Source organism: Taudactylus pleione, unplaced genomic scaffold (genome assembly GCF_031769625.1).
Source record: "Taudactylus pleione unplaced genomic scaffold, aTauple2 ptg000079l, whole genome shotgun sequence".
Lineage (NCBI taxonomy): Eukaryota > Metazoa > Chordata > Amphibia > Anura > Myobatrachidae > Taudactylus > Taudactylus pleione.
The window spans coordinates 4,967,370-4,986,641 of NW_028284481.1; the positions used below are offsets into that span (position 1 = coordinate 4,967,370).

At 45.9% G+C, this 19,272-nt stretch overlaps 1 protein-coding gene across 2 annotated transcripts in view; it reads left to right on the forward strand.

Moving 5' to 3' along the window:
• The first annotated feature begins 1,102 nt into the window (after positions 1-1,102).
• The window catches only part of LCLAT1 (lysocardiolipin acyltransferase 1), a 335,781-nt gene continuing 317,611 nt past the window's right edge, over positions 1,103-19,272 (forward strand). For both annotated transcript variants that reach the window (XM_088467990.1, XM_088467991.1), the window contains exons 1-2: positions 1,103-1,229; positions 16,490-16,658. In XM_088467990.1, the coding sequence (XP_088324116.1) occupies positions 16,494-16,658 (165 nt within the window). In that variant the 5' untranslated portion in view covers positions 1,103-1,229; positions 16,490-16,493. The remainder of the gene's footprint in view (positions 1,230-16,489; positions 16,659-19,272) is intronic.

The following is a 19,272-nucleotide window of genomic DNA, read 5'->3' on the forward strand; positions in this document are numbered from 1 at the left end:
GCCGGGGGCGTGCCTCCCTGACGGGGGCGTTCCCAAGGGAACGCCTACCGTCAGAAGCCGGCCCACTGACATCTCTAGTGATGTCAGTGGGAGTGATTTTGGCTCTGATAGAGCCAAAATCACTCCGGGCCTTGCGGTTGAAAAACTCAACCGCAGGCTCCGGCTCGCAGTGGTGATGGTCGCGATGGTCAAGACCATCGCGGCCATCAAACTGCACGCTCTTATAGGCTGTGGGTGGTGACCCACAGCTATACGAGCGTCCAGGAGGACGCTCCATAATTATGGAGGGCGGCCCTCATTCAGAGCGTGCGCTCTGCTCAGAGCGTACGGCTCTGAATGAGGGCCTTTGTTTCATCTTGGATTCCATGGTATTTCTTGAAATACCTAAACAAAACTACATATATAGTTAGCAGACATATTAAACTACAAACTGACACTTTCAAATAAATGTTGCACATTATTTCAGAGTTATGAGCATTTAGGCATTACTTTTTGGACAACCCTCGTATAAGGTCAGCACTATGATGACAAAGAATGTATGTGGGCACACTGTCAGGCATATAATGATGATGGCACTGTATGTATGTAGGCACACTATCAGGCATATAATGATGATGGCACTGTATGCATGTGGGCACACTGTCAGGCATATAATGATGATGGCACTGTATGTATATGGGCACACTGTCAGGCATATAATGATGATGACACTGTATGTATGTGGGCACACTATCAGGCATATAATGATGATGGCACTGTATGTATGTGGGCACACTGTCAGGCATATAATGATGATGGCACTGTGTGTATGTGGGCACACTGTCAGGCATATAATGATGATGGCACTGTATGTATGTGGGCACACTCAGGCATATAATGATGATGGCACTGTATGTATGTGGGCACACTATCAGGCATATAGTGATGATGACGTGTCAGTGCTATGGGGGTAGTAATGATCAGTAATAATAACACACAGTCCCCGGTAATGTGTATTACAGGCACAGCACATACACACTGAGGTGATTGTACACACGTCACACTCCCCGCCCCCGTATCGGCATCCCGTGACGACAGAGCCTCTGCGACAGAGTGACGTCATCCGACCGGAGCCCGGCATCTGTCAGTGACCAGGGAGGAGCAACAGCTGCCGGTACCGCTCGTCACCCTCACGGGGAGACGCTGGATGGGGCATAGCCGGGCGGCGGCAGGTGACCCGGCTCCTATCTGTATGTATAATACACCACCCCGTCCCCTATATACCGCTATATACAGTTACGCGCTGCTATATGCACCCTTATACACCTATATACAGCACTGTGCGCCCCTATACACCAGTATATACAGCACTGTGCTCCCCTATACACCAGTATATACAGCACTGTGCTCCCCTATACACCAGTATATACAGCACTGTGCTCCCCTATACACCTATATACAGCACTGTGTGCCCCTATACACCAGTATATACAGCACTGTGCTCCCCTATACACCAGTATATACAGCACTGTGCTCCCCTATACACCAGTATATACAGCACTGTGCTCCCCTATACACCAGTATATACAGCACTGTGCGCCCCTATACACCTATATACAGCACTGTGTGCCCCTATACACCAGTATATACAGCACTGTGCTCCCCTATACACCAGTATATACAGCACTGTGCTCCCCTATACACCAGTATATACAGCACTGTGCTCCCCTATACACCAGTATATACAGCACTGTGCGCCCCTATACACCTATATACAGCACTGTGTGCCCCTATACACCAGTATATACAGCACTGTGCTCTCCTATACACCAGTATATACAGCACTGTGCTCCCCTATACACCAGTATATACAGCACTGTGCTCCCCTATACACCAGTATATACAGCACTGTGCGCCCCTATACACCAGTATATACAGCACTGTGCTCCCCTATACACCAGTATATACAGCACTGTGTGCCCCTATACACCAGTATATACAGCACTGTGCTCCCCTATACACCAGTATATACAGCACTGTGCTCCCCTATACACCAGTATATACAGCACTGTGCTCCCCTATACACCAGTATATACAGCACTGTGCGCCCCTATACACCAGTATATACAGCACTGTGCTCCCCTATACACCAGTATATACAGCACTGTGCGCCCCTATACACCAGTATATACAGCACTGTGCTCCCCTATACACCAGTATATACAGCACTGTGCTCCCCTATACACCAGTATATACAGCACTGTGCGCCCCTATACACCTATATACAGCACTGTGTGCCCCTATACACCAGTATATACAGCACTGTGCTCCCCTATACACCAGTATATACAGCACTGTGCGCCCCTATACACCAGTATATACAGCACTGTGCTCCCCTATACACCAGTATATACAGCACTGTGCGCCCCTATACACCTATATACAGCACTGTGCTCCCCTATACACCAGTATATACAGCACTGTGCTCCCCTATACACCAGTATATACAGCACTGTGCGCCCCTATACACCAGTATATACAGCACTGTGCTCCCCTATACACCAGTATATACAGCACTGTGTGCCCCTATACACCAGTATATACAGCACTGTGCTCCCCTATACACCAGTATATACAGCACTGTGCTCCCCTATACACCAGTATATACAGCACTGTGCTCCCCTATACACCAGTATATACAGCACTGTGCTCCCCTATACACCAGTATATACAGCACTGTGCGCCCCTATACACCAGTATATACAGCACTGTGCTCCCCTATACACCAGTATATACAGCACTGTGCGCCCCTATACACCAGTATATACAGCACTGTGCTCCCCTATACACCAGTATATACAGCACTGTGCGCCCCTATACACCAGTATATACAGCACTGTGCGCCCCTATACACCAGTATATACAGCACTGTGCGCCCCTATACACCAGTATATACAGCACTGTGCTCCCCTATACACCAGTATATACAGCACTGTGCTCCCCTATACACCAGTATATACAGCACTGTGCGCCCCTATACACCAGTATATACAGCACTGTGCGCCCCTATACACCAGTATATACAGCACTGTGCGCCCCTATACACCAGTATATACAGCACTGTGCGCCCCTATACACCAGTATATACAGCACTGTGCTCCCCTATACACCAGTATATACAGCACTGTGCTCGCCCCTATACACCAGTATATACAGCACTGTGCTCGCCCCTATACACCAGTATATACAGCACTGTGCTCCCCTATACACCAGTATATACAGCACTGTGCTCCCCTATACACCAGTATATACAGCACTGTGCTCCCCTATACACCAGTATATACAGCACTGTGCTCCCCTATACACCAGTATATACAGCACTGTGCGCCCCTATACACTAGTATATACAGCACTGTGCTCCCATATATACACCTGTATATACAACACTGTGCGCCCCTATACACCAGTATATACAGCACTGTGCGCCCCTATACACCAGTATATACAGCACTGTGCGCCCCTATACACCAGTATATACAGCACTGTGCGCCCCTATACACCAGTATATACAGCACTGTGCGCCCCTATACACCAGTATATACAGCACTGTGCGCCCCTATACACCAGTATATACAGCACTGTGCGCCCCTATACACCAGTATATACAGCACTGTGCTCCCCTATACACCAGTATATACAGCACTGTGCGCCCCTATACACCAGTATATACAGCACTGTGCTCCCCTATACACCAGTATATACAGCACTGTGCGCCCCTATACGCCAGTATATACAGCACTGTGCTCCCCTATACGCCAGTATATACAGCACTGTGCTCCCCTATACGCCAGTTTATACAGCACTGTGCTCCCCTATACGCCAGTATATACAGCACTGTGCGCCCCTATACGCCAGTATATACAGCACTGTGCGCCCCTATACGCCAGTATATACAGCACTGTGCTCCCCTATACACCAGTATATACAGCACTGTGCGCCCCTTTACACCAGTTTATACTGTACTGCCTCACCTCTTATACTCTGCTATATATGTATTTACAGCATTGCATTGCCCCGTCCCTTATATACCTATATACAGTACATATTTACACACTGTCCATACAGCAGTATATACAGCACTGTGCTTCCCCGTACCTTATACTATATATAGTACTGCCTTATCTCATACACTGCTATATACAGCACTGTGCGCCCCTGTACACCAGTATATACAGTACTGCCTCATCTCTTATACACTGCTATATATGTATATGCAGCACTGCACTGCCCCGTCCCCTATATACTGTATATATTTACACACACTGCCCATACACCAGTATATACAGCACTGCGCTTCCCCGTATCTTATACTATATATAGTACTGCCTCATCTCTTATACTCTGCTATATATGTATATACAGCACTGCCCCGTCCCCTATATACCTATATACTGTATATTTTTACACATACTGCCCATACACCAGTATATACAGCACTGCGCTTCCCCGTACCTTATACTATAGATACTAGTACTGCCTCATCTCTTATACTCTGCTATATATGTATATACAGCACTGCCCCGTCCCTTATATACCTATATACTGTATATATTTACACACACTGCCCATACACCAGTATATACAGCACTGCGCTTCCCCGTATCTTATACTATATATAGTACTGCCTCATCTCTTATACTCTGCTATATATGTATATACAGCACTGCCCCGTCCCCTATATACCTATATACTGTATATATTTACACACACTGCCCATACACCAGTATATACAGCACTGCGCTTCCCCGTACCTTATACTATATATAGTACTGCCTCATCTCCTGTATATAGCATATATATTGCTATACACGCACTGCTCCGAATGTATGTACATTTTATAGTGCCCATACACCAGTATATACAGTACTGCCTTATATAATAGAAGGCCGCACTCACCTCATAAATAGTCCATAGCAGCAACTGGGGTGTCTTTCCATGGGATCCCGTGCGTCCAGTATTCATAAACAGAAAACACAGAGGGCACTCGCCAGGATTTGCAGAATCAGAAAATGAAAAGTCCTTTTATTCCTTACACACTCCTAATTAATCTCGACTTTTCAGTCCTTGGAGGACATTTTTCAAGAAGCACAACCAGTTCATAACAGGACAACCACCATCCAAACAAATACAAAACTTATCCTGCTTGTCTGGCACCCTAAAAAGCAGATTCAGACTCACAATTAGCGCAAACAGACCAATTTTCGCATCTCACCTGGATCGCATGTGACACCACTTCCAGTCCGCTGGGTGTCGCTAAATGCAAAGAAACCATGTTTACCCCTAGAACCATCAAAGGAAGTATTTAATGGCCAGTTCCGCACCCAGGCAATTGGGGCCAAAACACAAAGGCACCAGTCTAACGTTGGAGGCTTAGGGGTCTAGTTACTAAGCAGTGTTAGGAGACAGAGTGAAAAGTGATAAGGTACCAGCCAATCAGCTCCCATTTGTAATTTTTCAAACACAGTCTGTGAGATGGCAGTTAGGAGCTGTTTGGCTGGCACCTTATCACTTTCTTATCACTTTTCACTCTGTATCCTAGCACTGCTTAGTAAATAGACCCCTAAGTGAGTACATTGCTGATCACATGTTGACGTTCGTTACTAAGGAGACCGCAAGTCTCTATGCTGCTGACATTTTGCACATGCTTATTTTGCACGTATTCTGCTTGTCATAAAAATATGCACATTATTGACTTGTGACTGAAGATACTTTTGAGCTGTACTAAGATGTTGAACAGTTATTAATGATTTTTATTATTTTTGCATCATATCTTGGTGTGCTGGTTTCTTCCAGTCTCTCTCTCTCTCTCTCTCTCTCTCTCTCTCTCTCTGTGGCATAGCATGAATGGGCACTGTGTGGGGGCAAATGTATGTGTTTTATTTTTTATCCCTGGGGGGCCGTTTATGATCTTGGTATGTGGCCCACAACGTTCTAGTTACCCCCTTGCATACAAACACAGAGACTGGATTTAATATGAACTTGCATGAGTCATCAAATTTGCTCAAACTGAGGTTAAATAGATACTTTTATAGCTTTCTCACAGGTTTTTGGCAGACTGCCAATTTCCACTGGAGCTGGCCCCGGAAGCTGTGTATTTAAGAGTGTCCCCATTTTTAGGGTTTGTGTGAGAATATGTGGCCCTGACAGAGGGCCTGATTCAGAGCCGGACGCTCTGACCAGAGCGCTCGCTCTGAATCAGAGCCCTCCTCCCTCAACTTGGAGCGGCCTCATGGACGCTCGCATAGCTGTGGGTTACCACCCACAGCTATAGCGAGCGTCCATGATGATGGTCGCGATGGTCAAGACCATCGCAACCATCGGGCTTGCCACGAGACCCTGCGGTAGGGTCTCGGTGACCGCAAGCCCTGGAGTGATTTTGCCTCTGTCAGAGCCAAAATCACTCCCACTGACATCACTACTGATGTCATTAGGGCCAGACTCAGACGGTAGGCGTTCCCATGGGAACGCCTCCGTCTGGCAGCCACGCCCCCGGCACGCCCACCAAAGTGGGCGTGCTGTCAATCAACATCGACAGCACGCCCCCTTTGGTGCGAGACCCATAACGACGGCTTGGCTCCTTCCGTCGTGCGCATGCGCAATTCGGTACCATCGACCCGCTTGCGAGCGTCCTGTGCTCGCGAGCGGGTCTGAATGACCCCCAGAGTTCAAACCTAGGCAAAAACCTAACCCTGGTCAAACTATACCACTATGCCAAATTTGGTGGAGCTAGGTCCAAAACACTCTCTCTCTGGTATACGTTACTGATGTGTTACCTTGGTGTATACTCTGACATTATATAACTTGTGCTATATATAGTGTGCATTACCTTCTATACTGGAAAATACTCTGCCATCATATAACCTGTGCATTATATAATGGGGATGGTTACGGGATGCTGGCGTTCGGGATCCCGGCACCCTGACCGGGTTACAATCACGACGCCTCCAGGTAAGTAAACCTAGCCTAGCCCTACACCTAACCCTCCCTCCCCGCAGCCTAAACCTAACCTCCCAGAAAGCCCTAACCCCTAACCCCAGTACTTACAGTTGGGATTCTGGCGACCGGCATTCTGAACACAGGAATCGCAGCGGTCCGGATTATGACAGCATCCCATTTATTGTAGTGTGCATTATCTTTTATACTGGTATTTACCCTGCCATCATGTATCCTATGTTTTATATAGTGTACAGCAGGTGTGTTCAACTATTATTGTGATCGGGCCACTCTGAATTGCCAAGGAGATTTGGTTAACCCGACATTAAAGTTTTGGCGTAAAAAAAAAAAGTAATTGCCAGGGAAAAAAATTGCTTTCTATCATTTATTTAAAATTTTTTCAGATACGCAGATTACCGCCAACCAACGCATTGAAGTCCCCAAAATACTTTTATTACGACCAGTTCTAAAATAATTTCCGATGTATGTCAGCCATTTTTTGAGGTACAGACGCAATCTCCTGCATGTCCTGACTTTCGCCTATTTTCGCCTGGTTTTTTTTTTTCGTACTTACCCGTTTTTGCCTGTTTTTTGGCGAAAACCATCCAATTTCGCCGGCGATAAAATCGACCGATTTCGCACCTAATTGAATCCAGCCCTATATGTGAAAAATACAACCTCGTTGACACATGGTCGGTCCAGCTGTGGGTACAGTGTACATACACAGCCGCTCTTTCCTAGGCCAATAGTTATAATGTTGACGCTTCACTACCACCTAACTGCCAGACCGGCTTAATGAGAAATGGGTGTAATCACCTGCGCAGTGCCACGGCACATGCCCTGGATATGATTCAGACTTTATTATCCTGTATGTTTCCTTACACGCTTGGATTGCTGCACAATACCACTTCCTCTGGTCTCTGTGCTGGATGTTACCGTCAGTATTGCACAAAAGCTTAGCATCTCTCTACTTGATCTGTAGTTGGGGGGGGGTATTGGTAATTGCAGCAGATTATCAAAGGTAACACATTAATGTCCTAATTGTATTTTAATTTATGTTTACGTAGTTGTGTAATGTCGGAGGATATAGTTACGCAATGCTTCTAAAACGTAGCTGCCAGCTCTTTCTGTGTTTGTGTCTCCACCTAGTTATTACCGTGGGTGCAGTCAACATTTCAGACCTGTAGTGCCGGTGAGATCGGCAATCCGGCTGTAAGGCTGGCAAGAACATGCTTAAGGAAATCTGGAATATAATCTGCACGTTCAGTGCTGAACGGATGTGATTGGAGGTGTAATTATTGTGCTGTATGTTACTCACTGTTGGGTATAATTTTCCGGTCTTTATTGGGGATTAATATGCTGGGTATGAGTTGCTGGCCAGGATACCCTTCGCTTGCTGCATTTATTATTAGTATTATTATTAATAAACTTTATTAGTAGGGTGCCCCAAATGGTTTGCAGCACTGTACTCAGGACAAAACAGTACAATACAGTAGACAAGTAGTGTTTCTTCTAGGGGGGCAGGGCGGCTGTCGGTCCAGAGAAATTTGCTGTGTCTTTTGAAAAAAAGCGTGGCCACTATAAAAGGGGCGTGTCCTTGATGCCCGCCCCCCTTTTCATTACTGTTTGGGGTGTGCCCAGCAGTCCCAAGATCTCCCGCAGGGGGAATAGATGCCGTGCAGCTTCTATTCACTCGCCGGTGGAGCCATGCAGCCGGGAAGAGCTGACAGCCGGAGCGAGCAGAGATAGCTCTGCAGGCGGTCAGCGCGGTGATCTCAGCAGGGCACCTGAAAAAGGGGCAGGGCGCATTTTGACCTCTAAAAAAAAAGAGGCAGAAGAAGCCAAGCGGGAACACTAGACAAGTAACAATTACCACTGCATATCTCAGCACGGTCACTGATGGAAGGGGTGCATTGGAAATATTCAACTTAAACCTGTAGCTATTAAAACAATGGAGCGGTGGGAGTCCAGGGTCAGAGGGCACAAGGAGGAGGTGTAGAGTGTAGCTGGTGTGCAAGAGAAGTAGGTAATGAGAACCGGAGGGAGGAGGGCCATGCTGATGGAGCTTATAGTCTACATGTGTCCCCCGGTGTGTACGCACAGAGGTGCAGCTGCGAATGAGGAAATGTTTTGGAAAAGTTCCTGGGTGGTGGCAGGGAAGTGGCTGTTTAGAAGCACGAAGGTGTTCCATGTTATGGGCATTATTGTTCAGTCTAGGTCTGGCGTGCACCTGAAAAGGGGGCGTGGTCACAATAAAAGGAGGTGTGACCTTTAAGACACACCCCTTTCGTCACTCTTGAGGGCGTGCCCAGCACTCACCATTAGCATAAAGTCACAAATGCGACTACGCCAAAGATGTGTCCATTTCTCCGCTATTTGTATTTATTTTACCGGTACGGCGCTGCAGAACCTGTGTGGCACCTTTTAATAATAAATGATATATGAAATTAATGATAATAATGAGAAAACATATTTACTTATCTATGGTACCGAATAAAGTCCCACACATCCCGAAGAAAAGTTGTTCTGCCAACTTCACCTCTTTTCCGTGTAAACCAGGATATTTTATATGCTTTGGTAATAACTAAAATGTTCACGTGGTGGGGGAGAGACCCCCCCAGAAATAGCGCGGTTTCTATCCCGAAATACTGGGGCTCTCATACTCTTCTCCCAGCTTGTTGAGCTTCCATCCGTGGTTCCAAAAGTGGAAGTATCCCCCTAACACCACCTTTTACACCAGAATTGGGCACACTGTATAACTGGTGCCGCGGCGGTTGAATATTGGGCGCTCTACGAGGCTAAATTATAGCCTCACAAGTGTTGCTTTTAATATCGTGTTTGTCCTGTCAGCTGAAGTTCTACGTCATATTCTCTTTTTTTTATGGCACATGACATCAATCCTCACATTCTGTACGCTCAATTATTGGTTACATTGAATAACATGGACAAACTGTATCATTCTGTGTCGTCTTCATCCTCTTTGTATCAATAACGCTGTATACAATGTGTAAAATGCTGTATTGAATGATCACACGTTGAATTTTCTTTCACTAAGTCTGCTGTGACGCAATTTAAGATCTAGATGATAATTTAATTTAGGCCACTGACATTTCCTTGGCTTTCTTTTTAATAACAGGGAAAACGTTCGTCAGGCGCAAATATGTTTAGCTAGCATAAATGCATGGAATATAGTACTAGGAGTTCTGAGTTGCACCCGGACGCTAGTAAAAATGCTAAAGGGTTACTAGTTACTGAGGAAGCAATGGGTTCTAGGCTCAGACCCATTTTTATGGGTTGTGCTACTATTAAAAATCCTAGCAAATGCTTGAAATTAATACTAGGGTGCAACAGGTCTTTAGTCGGTGTATTTTGTGCGCTTAGATCGTATTACTATCAGCAGTGACTGTGCGCATTTTATAGAGCGGTGCGGCCGTTGGCAGCCATGCAGGTTATTGCTTCTGACCACACTTTGCTGGCTCTGGTGGACTGAATGGAAGTTCTCATGTCTGGATTTTAGGTGAATATAGTCCCTGACTTCCCCGGAGATTCCTCAGGCTGTAGAAATTGGAAGTGTCTATTATTACTGGACACAGATAGCGGAGCTGCTGGGCACTGGCATAAATCTCTTTCTGTGTGTTATTGTGTGTAAGATAACTACGTCATACTTCAGGTTACAAAAATAGAATTGAAAAATAAAAAAACTAACCATTTATTTAGAGACCAGAGTAAAATCACATATTATGAAAAAGCTAATTTCTGTATGTAAATGTGCCGTGAGCTCAATTCATATGCCAGACTGAGTACAGTATGTAGTATGTACTGAGGTCTCTGGAGCTCATTCAGAGTCGGTCGTGAACGCTGAGCGCTCACTACCGACTCGATGTTGCCCCACAGCGCATGCGCACGATGGAGCCGGCCAAACGGAGCCGCTTGGAGGCAGCCCCACTGACATCATTGCTGATGTCAGTGGGGAACTTCCTGCTCAAACAGAGCAGGAAGCTCCCTGGGGCTTACGAGTGCTCAGACCCTACCCTAGGGTCTGGTCGTAAGCCCCAATGGTCGCGATGGTCTTGACCATCGCGACCATCACCCATGTCGGTCGTTAGCTTTACGATCGACAAGGAGGCGGCCGTTCAGGATGCAAGCGGCCGCCCTGATTCAGAGCAACCGCTTGCATCTAACGACCGCCTCTGAATGAGGCCCTCTGTCCTGTGGTACACATACAAATGGGAGATTTGGTGCTCCTGGAAAAGTGCCTCCCCGCAGTGTAATTACTGTATGTGTGTATAGATAGATAGATCCAGTCAGTCTACACTCACGTCATCAGAGAATTAGTGCTGGGGTAGCAATTAAAGCAGAGTATCCAAACTCCAAAACATTTTCCAATATACATTGCACTCACCAGACTTTTCCTATTCAGCAGCATGGTCCTTTATTGGTTTAAAAATCCATAGAGAGAATAAACGTTTCAGTCCTCACTGGGACTTTTGTCAAGATACACTGGTATCCCAGCCCAACACCCCTTAAATACATTTTGTAGGTAATCAATTAATTAATACAAAACACACCCCTCCCCACATAGTTACATAGAACACCACATAATAACAACATTTATTAAAATCCAGCACAAACATGTTCAATGGATCGTGCTGATCACACACCAATATATTCAGTTACCCGTATCCCCCTGATTGCCTTGTATAAACCTCCACGTTCAAATCGTCGCAGAAGTCATCAATCATTGTATCCACTTATCACCGCTTGAAATACAAGTGTAAGTACAGCGCTGTAGTGGACACCTGTGTATCCTTAGACATCACCATGCGTTACAAAGCCGCGGAGCTCATTGTTGCTACGGCAATCGCTAAAGGGCACATCGTAGTGTCATAGACCACGTAATTAGCGTTTTCTAGATATATATATATATATGTATGTGTCTATCTGTCTCTATCACACACTGCGTGTCTTTTCGGACGACTGCAGGGATTCCGCTGTCCCTGGGAAAATTATTGGTAAATAGCGGGGAAAAGTATTGAAATTGAAAAAAATCAAATAAATTGTTGATGTTGTCCGTAAATATTCAGACCAATATCGACATTGATGCTAAATAGACCCCTCTGTCTAAAAAAAAAAAAAAAAAAAGTTTACCGCTGTTTCAGAGATTAATGGCGTGCTCCATCCCAATTGCGAGCAACATAATGACACAATTAAGTCATTAGTGACCTCTCTGCTGGTTACTACTTGATAAATGTAGGAAAGCATTACTGTATTTTTTTATTTAAACAGCAAAAAGTTTGTTAAAAAAAGACTTATGCAGGTTTCATAAATAGGCCCCTAAGTTATGTTGGGTGTATTTCTATTAATCTGTACAAAGCTCTTAAATTATAATTATTATGAAATGCTTCATCAAGATCTGACGTCTCTTAACATTGTCCGTGCATTTCCCCTCCACCTAAGAGAGTGACGATCTAACTCAGCACAGGTCTCAATTAGCGTTAATGATTAATATGTTTTTTTTTGCTGAGAGACCAGATAGCCAGGTTACGGGGCTGTAGGGCAGGGTTTCATCTTGGGAAGGAGATGTTCGCACAGTGGCTGCGTGGCCAGGTTTTCTTACACTATTACAACTAATAACCAACGCTCACTGCTAATAACCTGAGTAAGTTCTGTTTATTTGTAGGTAGAGCACACCCATAATCGTGTACGACATTGTATTGGTGCCATTTTTTTTATTTCATTTGATTTTGTTACAAAAAAAAAAAATGATAGCTTTTTGATTTTTTTCGACCCCCGCTGCAATAAGACATCCTCCTTTTTAGCTTACCTGCTGGATATGTTCGCTCTATCTGTGGGGTAGATGTTCTAAGAGCCTTGGAGTCCCAACCAGTCAGCTCCTAACTATCATTTTTCAAACACAGCCTGTAACATGGCAGTCAGGAGCTGATTGGTTGGTACTTTATCTCTCTTCAAGGCTTAGATCATTTCCCCTGAATGAGAAGCCGCTGGCATGGCTGGTCTCAGTGACTGTACACTGTGAAGGATGCCATTTGTAGTCTGGCTATGGGCAAGAAACGTAATCATTGAGCTCTCATTTAGTTACGGAGCAATACATTTACTGAAAGTGGCAATGGTGCGTAAATGTCAGTCTCCTGCAGGTGGACTGTTCCTTTAAGCAGTTTGTTGCCTGCAGGTAGTTTACCTCTATAACAACAGAACTACATGCACTTAAAGGGATTTCCTGGCCTTAGAATACGTCTTCTATTTCAGCTAACAATGGAACATGCTCTTGGTAATCCTATAGGTGAACAAACATACAGTATATGTCTGTCTTTATATTAGGAACACAGGTTGTAACAGTTATAGGTAACTTGATACATAATGCATAGGGCAGCCCTCTAACCTTCAAAAGGGGCGCACATTGTTTTTAAGTCTCCGTAGCAAGTTAAATAAATACATTTAATTACTGTAATAAAAGAGACATTTCTGTGAAATAACATAGCAGCTTGTCTTTTAAATGGTCTTTAAAAACTATAATAAATATTGGCCTGGTTCAGAGTGGTACACAAACCCGATGGTTGGCGCACAACTCTGATGGCGACCGACCGGTCGGCGATCTGTAATGCGTTTGTGCCCGCATGCTGCAGCCTGATTGATTGACAGACACTGGCCATTTGGGGGCCTGAGCCGGGGGTCTGCGTCAGGGATCGTTCAGAAAACCAGGGAGTGTCGGTCCAGTTATCTGGGTGCCCTGAAGCTAGCGGCTGCGTCCTTGTACGCAGCTTCAGCTTCATTAAAAAACACGGTGGTCACACAAAGTGATCTGATGCTGCAGCCACGGACGCGGCAGCAGATCACAGAAGCCGGCTGCGTGCGTCTATTTACACAAGACGCCTACTGCGACATTAGCATATTTTAGTGTCGCAGCTGCGATGCTAAAAAAATCGCACAACTCTGAATCGGAACCTATGACAACAAAGCTGGAATCAACTGGGGACCACAAGTGAGGGCTTGGCGTGCCGCAGTCTGCCCACCACTGAAATAGCTAGACGGTCATACTTTAAAAAAATACATTTAACCCCTATGTGTGTTTGCATTATCGGTTAATTCTTATGCAAAGCGGCAGGAGTTCTGATAATTAATAATGACCCTTCCATAGCAACTAACGACACTCCCCGTAGCATATAGGAAGATTTGTTGGAAGGTGTATATGCTGTATTGTATAGCAGGGGAGGGTAAGCCTGTGATTGTCGGGTACAATTCCTGCGATGTTATAGCAGCATGTTACACAGCCTGTCATTCATCCTGCAACCGCAGAACCACACAGAGGTGGCCCCGGGCTGAGATTAAGACTTAATCGGATTATAGCATGTGATGACATATGTGATCAAGGTGATAGTAACCGTATACTTGGTGTTTTTTTAACTATGCAAAGTTCACAGTATAATTAGAGGGCCTGTCACCGACACGCAACTGCATATAATTAAACAGAAACCTACACAGACAACACGTAACTAAACACGTCCTATTTACACTGCTCTGCAGATTGATCTGTGTTGCATGTCTACACAAAGTCTGTACATATTGACGAGTGACTAGCCCATAAATATGCAGGGACCCACTGGCAGCTAGTCATTGCATCTGTCTGTTGTACTATTTTATTGTTATGTTTGTGTTATTTTCTGTTTATATACAATATTTGGCACTGCGGGCCTCTTTGTGGCTTCATATAAATAAGGGTTAATAATGATCATAAAAAATAATTTACACAAGTGCAAAGCTGCATCTGCATTCACTTGTATTTGTCCCCGTTGCGATTTGGTTCTCTTACTCTATTTCAGTGTGTTTAAGCCATAATTGAAATAGTCTCACCATCTGTATTGGAGCACATGGAGTACATCGGTCTTGTGTGTTGTGTTTTTCCCATGCATGTCAATGGATTATACATTTCAATTGAGTTGTGCGACTTGTATAAAAAGCACATTGAAATGTTCATTTTTTTTTTTCCCCCAACATCAGTAAGAGAGTCTCTTTCAGGCTCTTTTGATTAAATAAGAGATCACATCAGGGGGAGTTGCTGAGATACCTCTCTCTGCCAGCCAATCACCTTGCGGCTTCTGTGGGACATTGCTTGTGATTGGCTCTATGGCTAAAGGGCATCCTGATTAGTTTAGCGCACTTACTCAACAAATCGCACTATAGCTAGGTTGAACACCACGACCACCTTCGTTCAGTGGGACGCAGCCCAGGGTCTCTAATGCTCGGCTGATTAAGGAATGTATGGGGGAGGGGTGCATTTCCCATTTATTCCACTGGTGCTTCTATTTGTTACACACACTATAAACCCAATTAAAATGAAATGAAAGAAGAGAACTCTGTACCACTAATGTCGTGGACGTATTTGTGAATGGATGCAAACTTAACCATGTGTAAACCGTGTTATCAAGTGCTCGTCGTACACATGTGTGAACGCCTAGCGTTTATGCGGTTTTCCACACAAGTGTTTTTTTGGCTCTTAAGCATACAGGCTTTAAATAACGTTGATGTAGAAATGCATGGTGTGGATGGAATATTGATTGATTCATAATGGCCAGTGACATTCTAGCTATTGATCGTATGGAGACCCCATAAAGTTCTGTTTCAGCTGATTGTAGCTGGCAAGTAATATGTAGTGTTCATTCTAGCACCCTGCACTTAGAACAGCCTATGCAGTTCCTCTTTCCTGCCTGGGGTGTTGCTCTCTGCTCTGGTGCTTCTAGCCCACTTAGTTGATGCAACAAACTGCTGACATACAGACCAGAGTGTGCTAGAAGCTCCAGAGCAGAGAGCGACACCCCACGCAGGAAGAGGAACTGCACGGGCTGTGACCGGTACAGTGGGTCACATCTGAAAATGCACATTTTTGGGATGAAATGATTCTTTTTAAATAATACCTGAGGCCTTTAAGAGGCAGAGGTCAGGGCACCGTTTTACATCTCAGTTTGCACTTAGGTGCCACTCTTAATTTTCTATATTACGAGATTGCCACAGCTCAGCATGATAAATGGTAATGTGCTATACAAGACCCGATACAGAAAGTTGGTCTTCAGTATGAGGATAACGCATTATAAGTGATGTTATCATGGACCAAAGGAATCTTCACTGTCTGTACATCACTTTCTAGTTTACATGTTGCACAAAAAGTCTCTCCCTATCACCCGTGCTCCGTGATTTACCTGCTTAACATCAAGGCTTCTGTGGAAATCGTATGTAACTTTTTTGAACGCAACGCGTATTCTTGTCACTTACACCGTAGGAGCAGCCGTCTTGTACCTGGGCCGAGGTTTAGGCTATCCATTCGCCAGGGTCTATAGTGTTGTCTGGCTCCCAGGGAATGGCTAGGCTGCGTTGTCCTGAGTATTGGTCCAGACTGTAAATTGCCTGCCGGTGCTGTGCGTGGTTGATGGGGGGGTGCACTTTAATGCTCCAACACGTGTGCATGTGGTTTTCTGCTAATACACGACGTGTCCTTGTGTTTCAGAGCCATGGTGTCATGGAGAGGGGTCTACTTTGTGTGTGTGCTGTTTCTGGGAAGTTTCTTCGGCAGCGTTTTCATGCTCGGACCATTTCTACCACTAATGTTCGTGTCTCCCAGCTGGTACCGATGGATAACAGACCGAATAGTGGCTACATGGCTGACGTTACCCGTGGTAAGGCTCGTATGGTATATGGGTGTATCAAACGTTAATTCCTATTATCTGCTGTTTGCTGGGATTTTGCAGTAATCATCATTGAATCTTTATATTTATATATATATATATATATATATATATTACACACACACTGAAGGGTCAAAAGTCATAGGATAGTTCTCTAGTCTCCTGTAGGACCCCTCTTGCCTGGCAAAGGGAAGCAACTAGACGTGGCATCGATTACACAAGTGGACGGAAGACCTCTGGAGAGATGTAGACCCATGCCATCTGGGTAGCTTCCCACAGCTCCCTGATATATGTAGGTGCAGGATCTTGGGTGAGAATGGACCTCTCCACCACGTTCCATAAATGCTCTATTGGGTTCATGTTGGGCGAACGTGGTGGCCACTCTCCAGAATGCTTCTCAAACTAATTCTGGACAACTTGGGACTGATAACACTGTGCATTATCCTGCTGGAATATTCCATCATTGTTGGGGATACATGAAGTCCATGAAGGATTGCAAAATGGTCATAATGCAATGTAGTGGTAACCGGTCAATGTTCAGGCGGACCAGCAGATGTAACGCATGCCACGTGAACACACCCCACACCATGTTGGAACCACCACCACCAGCCTGCGTGGTGCCTTGTTAACATCTGAGGTTCATCTCATTAGGACTGCGCCACACACACATACCCTACCATCAGCCCGAAACAACGTGAACCGTGACTCATCGGACCACGCCACATGTTGCCAATCCCCCATGGTCCAATTAGCAATGTCACGAGACCAGGTAAGGCGCTGTGTCCGGTGTCATAGTGTTAACAGGGGCACTCTGGTGGATCTTCTGCTCCCATATTTTATGGAAGCTAAAGAACGCTGCACTGACCCTGCTGGATATGCGTCTGCACCTCCTGCATTGTATGTGGATGTGAATTGAGCCAGTGTCACTTCTGTTACCACGGACAATTCTGGCCAGACGCTGCTGGTCACAGTCATTAAGCTCCCGTGGTCGGCCACTGCGCTGTCCACAGTGGGTGGTAATGCCTTCCATGAGGTATTCCTGGTACCCACGTGACACCGTATATCATGGAAAGCATAATGCCCCATCTGTTGGGCAGCCACTATCATGCCCTGTTTGAACTCGTACTTTGTCGCCTTGCCATGAGCAGCCTAGCTGGTGACTCCTGAGATGTCCGATAAAACGGATGCAGGTCTGGGCATTTCAAGATGTCACAGTAAGGTGACGCCACCTACCATTATATTTACATACTGCTATCCCCTGACCGCTGATTGCGGGTGTATATGCATGCAGAATACTACGTTAGTGTAGCGTTTCACATGCAGATGCACCCGCAGTCGCTCACAGAACATAGGCACGCTGCATATCGTTTTATTCAGAAGCTGCTTGTTGCTACGTATTCGCATCGCTGTTCCAATAAGGCGCATTTGAAGGTAAATTGACGCATGAAAAGATGATCGGCGCTACAGAGTCACGCCACGGCATGGCGCGACTAGAAGAGCTGTTTCACGCGCACGGAGGATAGATGTATGAGGAGACCTCCTGTATACATTTCAGGGACTTATCAGAAGTAAAGACTTTTTCTTTTTATCTTTTACATCAACTATTTGTGCATTATACACAATATTTCTACTTCAGGGTCCATAGGGGGTCCACAGGGTTGACCTTGGGGTATAGGTTGGGAACCAAATCCGGGCACCACGCAGTTAAAGCTTTTAGCTCCCAGGATGCACTTGGGTCCACTCTCCCTATAACCCCACCCCCAGCCAGAGGCACCTCAGTTTAAGTTGTGCCCGGCCGGAGTCGGGTCACCGTTTAGTGCAGTGGGGAGCTGATTAGCAGCCCCTAAGCTTTATTTTTTTCTAAAGGACAGAGTTTTTTATTTTTCCTTTGGATTCTTCAGAGCGGCAGCGTCAGACTGTCCATAGGACGTCTAAGCTGCCGCTCCGTCACCCCGCTGGCGCTGAGACGCCAGTACAGATCTGGGGATCTCAGCGGGACCCCAGAGTCTGTACTAGCCGGACTCTGCGGGCGCCCAGGACTGCTGCCGGATTCACGGGGAGCAGGTAAGGCGCGGGTCACCGCTTGCGGTGATCCGCGCATTTGAAATGCAGTCCTGTGCCTCCGGTCTCTGGGGACAGACCGGAGGCGCCGGCAGTGGCGGCGGGCCCCCCATACCCCGTGTGTCCACTAGACCACCAGGGACTTAGTGTTCGGTGCAGGGAGCCGGCGTCCCGGGGGTTAATAGCCGGCCAGGGGAGACAGCCTTCCCTGTTATAGCGGCTCCTCCCCTCAGCTCAGCGCGCCTTTCAGTATCCATAGTCTGGCGTCGCTGAGCTGCTTCCTCCGCGGGCCACGCTTCTTCTGAGGTCTCCAGCGGCCATTTTCTCTGTGGTGCAGCAGAAATCTCTGGAGATGGCAGTGAGTCCAGTCCCCCTGCGTACCTCACCATTAGGTCAGTGTACACAGCGCTGTAGCCTTCCCAGACACTGAATCTGGGTAAGTTGCATGCAGTGTAATAGTGCAGTATATTATATGACATGTTTATGTATATATGTGTATATCTGCATTGTATGTGACTTATGCTAGTGCTGACTGTACTTTATT